The sequence below is a fragment of the Penaeus monodon genome, chromosome 33 (assembly GCF_015228065.2).
Source record: "Penaeus monodon isolate SGIC_2016 chromosome 33, NSTDA_Pmon_1, whole genome shotgun sequence".
NCBI lineage: Eukaryota > Metazoa > Arthropoda > Malacostraca > Decapoda > Penaeidae > Penaeus > Penaeus monodon.
The window spans coordinates 17,183,269-17,186,100 of NC_051418.1; the positions used below are offsets into that span (position 1 = coordinate 17,183,269).

General features: G+C 58.2%; 1 protein-coding gene across 1 annotated transcript in view; it reads right to left on the minus strand.

The window, feature by feature from the left end:
• The window catches only part of LOC119594111 (phospholipase D gamma 1-like), a gene marked incomplete in the record, with an annotated part of 83,379 nt that overhangs the window by 4,904 nt on the left and 75,643 nt on the right, over positions 1-2,832 (minus strand). The window contains 2 exon segments of the mRNA XM_037943169.1: positions 136-2,217; positions 2,219-2,379. Of these exon segments, the coding sequence (XP_037799097.1) occupies positions 136-2,217; positions 2,219-2,299 (2,163 nt within the window).

The following is a 2,832-nucleotide window of genomic DNA, read 5'->3' on the forward strand; positions in this document are numbered from 1 at the left end:
ATGAAGTATTTTACTCTCGCCCTTAATGACTTTCACAATCCCCCCGCAATGCAAATGAGACCCCCTAACCGTAGCAGCAACGCTATCTTATGAAAAAACCCTCCGGCCCGCGAGCAGACGCGTCCGGCCCATCACCTTGTCTGCGGGCTTGCCCTCGGGGAACATGGGGATGCAGATGTAGGCGACGAAGCGCTCGCCGTCGCGGATCTTCTCCTCGATCTTGGTGGCGATCTCGAGCGGCACGAGGTTGCCCGCCTTGGCGTCGCGGCACTCGGGCCACATGTGGCTGCTGCCCATGAAGTACTGGTTCTCGATGTAGATCATGCGGCGCGCGCGGCGGATGTTGTGGATGTAGGCGCGGTGGAGGCTGTTGTCGAAGGCGCGCCCCTTCTTCTTGGTGAGGCCCACGGCGGTGGTCCAGTCGAACTGCGCCGAGTCCGTGTTGATGGAGCGGAACACCTGCACGCTCCAGCGGTCGGGCGCGCACGAGCGGTAGTCCATGACGATGCCGTCCATCTGCTGCAGGGGAACGATGGTGTCGATCTGGTCGGCCGCTTGCTTCCTCCAGCGCTCTAGGAAGTTCATGAGGACGTCATGGGCGGCAGGGCCCTCCACGCGACTGTGGATGTCATGCCAAGGCTCTCGGGGCCCGTTGGCGCTGGTCAGCGTCGGAAACACGCGGTTTCTGAAGTCGTTCCTGTGCTCGCGCACTAAGGTGCGGAACAGCGGGTGTGTGGGGTTGTCGTAGCGGCCGCCCGTGAGGTCGAGGCCGCCCACGTAGGCGACCACCTTCTTCTGTCCGGGCATCTCCAGGATGGGTGAGTCGGCAATGACGCACTTCTGGTGGTGCGTGTAGCAGAGCATGGTGAAGTGCATCTTGGTGGAGAACATGTCCTTGGTGTGGCGGTCCCGCGGCGCCAGCACCACCACGACGGGCGTCCCGCGGAAGAAGTTGGCCGTCTCCTCGTCCTCCGTGCTCATGGCGCCCGTCTTCCTCAGGTCGTTGGACGTGAGCTCGTCCCACAGCAGGAGGCGGACGCGCACGCCCTCGTACGCCTTCTGCTTGAGGATCTCCCCGAGGGTGCGGTTGTCCTCGCCCTCGTCCCTGAGCAGCGGGATTTTGGCGCTGATGCTCCAGCCCACCATGTAGATGAACTGCGTGGCCTCCATGAGGGTGGTGTAGATGTCCTTCCAGGTGCTGCGCGGCTGGTACGCGTTGCCGTAGCTGTCGATGAGGGGGATGGGCAGGGCGGGGCAGTGGGTGTCCTGGTACAGCTGCACCTGGTTGTCGAGGCGGAGGGGGAACAGGCACTCAGGCACTTCGTAAGACGGCTGCACGGCTTGCTTGGGCTTGTACGTCATGGAGAGGGTCAGCGTGCCCGCCCGCTTGTTCTTGTTCTCCCTCAGAAGCTCGAAGGTGCCGTGCACGCCATTCTCCTGGGTGAGGGTGTTGACGGGGAAAGAGACGGAGCCGATCTGCTCGGAGGAGAGGAAGTCCTTGTCTCGGACGGTGAAGGTGATGGAGGCCACGTCGTGGCAGATGTCCACGCGGAAGGTTTCCTCCCACACGGGGTTGAGGTTGTTGTCGATGACGTGCGTGGTGGCGATCTTCCAGGGCTCGCCGTCCACGTCCTCCAGCGTCACCACCACGAAGGGGTCCGAGACGTCCTTCTTGCTGAGGCTGAGGATGGAGCTGTCCAGGTTGGGCAGGTTGTTGGCCCGCTCCAGCTTCAGGTCGAGGACGCCGTGCAGGAACGCCATCTCGCCGAATGAGCTTATCGAGTCGCACGAGTTACCGTATTTGGGGAGTTTTCTCGACACTCTGTCTCTCAGTTCACTCGCTTTGTTCCACGCTCGATCACCTATGGTCACGCCCGGCTGGTTTCTGTCGTACACAAAGGAAGCCGTAACCTTGAGTGTCCCGGCTTGGAAACCTTTACTGTTCACTAGCGCAAGTTCTGCCTCATGGGGAGCACTGTTGTCTATGAAGGTATGCACAGGCAGGAAACAACTGCCGATCGTTTCGGAAGATAACAAGTCTTTATCTTTCACTGTGAATCTAAGGCCAGCAACGTCCTGGCTGATGTCCGCCGACACTTTGTAGTACCACTTGGGGTTGAGGCAGTCGTCTATGGTGAAAGTCTTCCCGACTTTATGTAGGCTGCCGCTGCCTCCTTGCACCTCCACCACGCAGTAGGGGTCGCTCTTGTCCTTCCGGCCGCAGCACGTTCTGGTCGAGGTTGGGCAGGTCGCACGCCTCGACCACTACCACCTCGAGGCGGCCGCACAGCACCACCATGATGCCGGGGCTACGCACGCTGCTGGGACCTCGACCGCCATGGTGCCGCTGTCACGTCAACACTGGGGATCGCACACAACCTGAAACATTATGAAAGCTATTAAAGGGGAAGATGACATTCACCCCGGTGACAACCCCCCTCCCCCGCCTCACGCAGACGGGGTGAGGCTGTCACTACCTGCGCATGCCGTATATGACAGCGCCTCCCACGATGGCATGATCAGATGTGACAAGATGTAATGGAAGATGGATGAAAGTGCGGAGAGAATGGGGATGATATAAACTGTAAAATTGAGAAACATCAAAATTAATTACTTTCCTTTATGGCACAAGAAACATCCATCTAAGATAAGAACATAAGACTCCACGGGAAATGAGAACGGTACTTAATAATCCTCCACGTATTCTCCAGAGTAATTCAATATGGTAATCTAATAACCGCAGAAAAACAGCGCTGAAAGAGGCGATCATATGTCTAAATTTTTCAATGCTCAGCTAATTGCCTGAACCATTTTTCATTATTTATTTTCAGA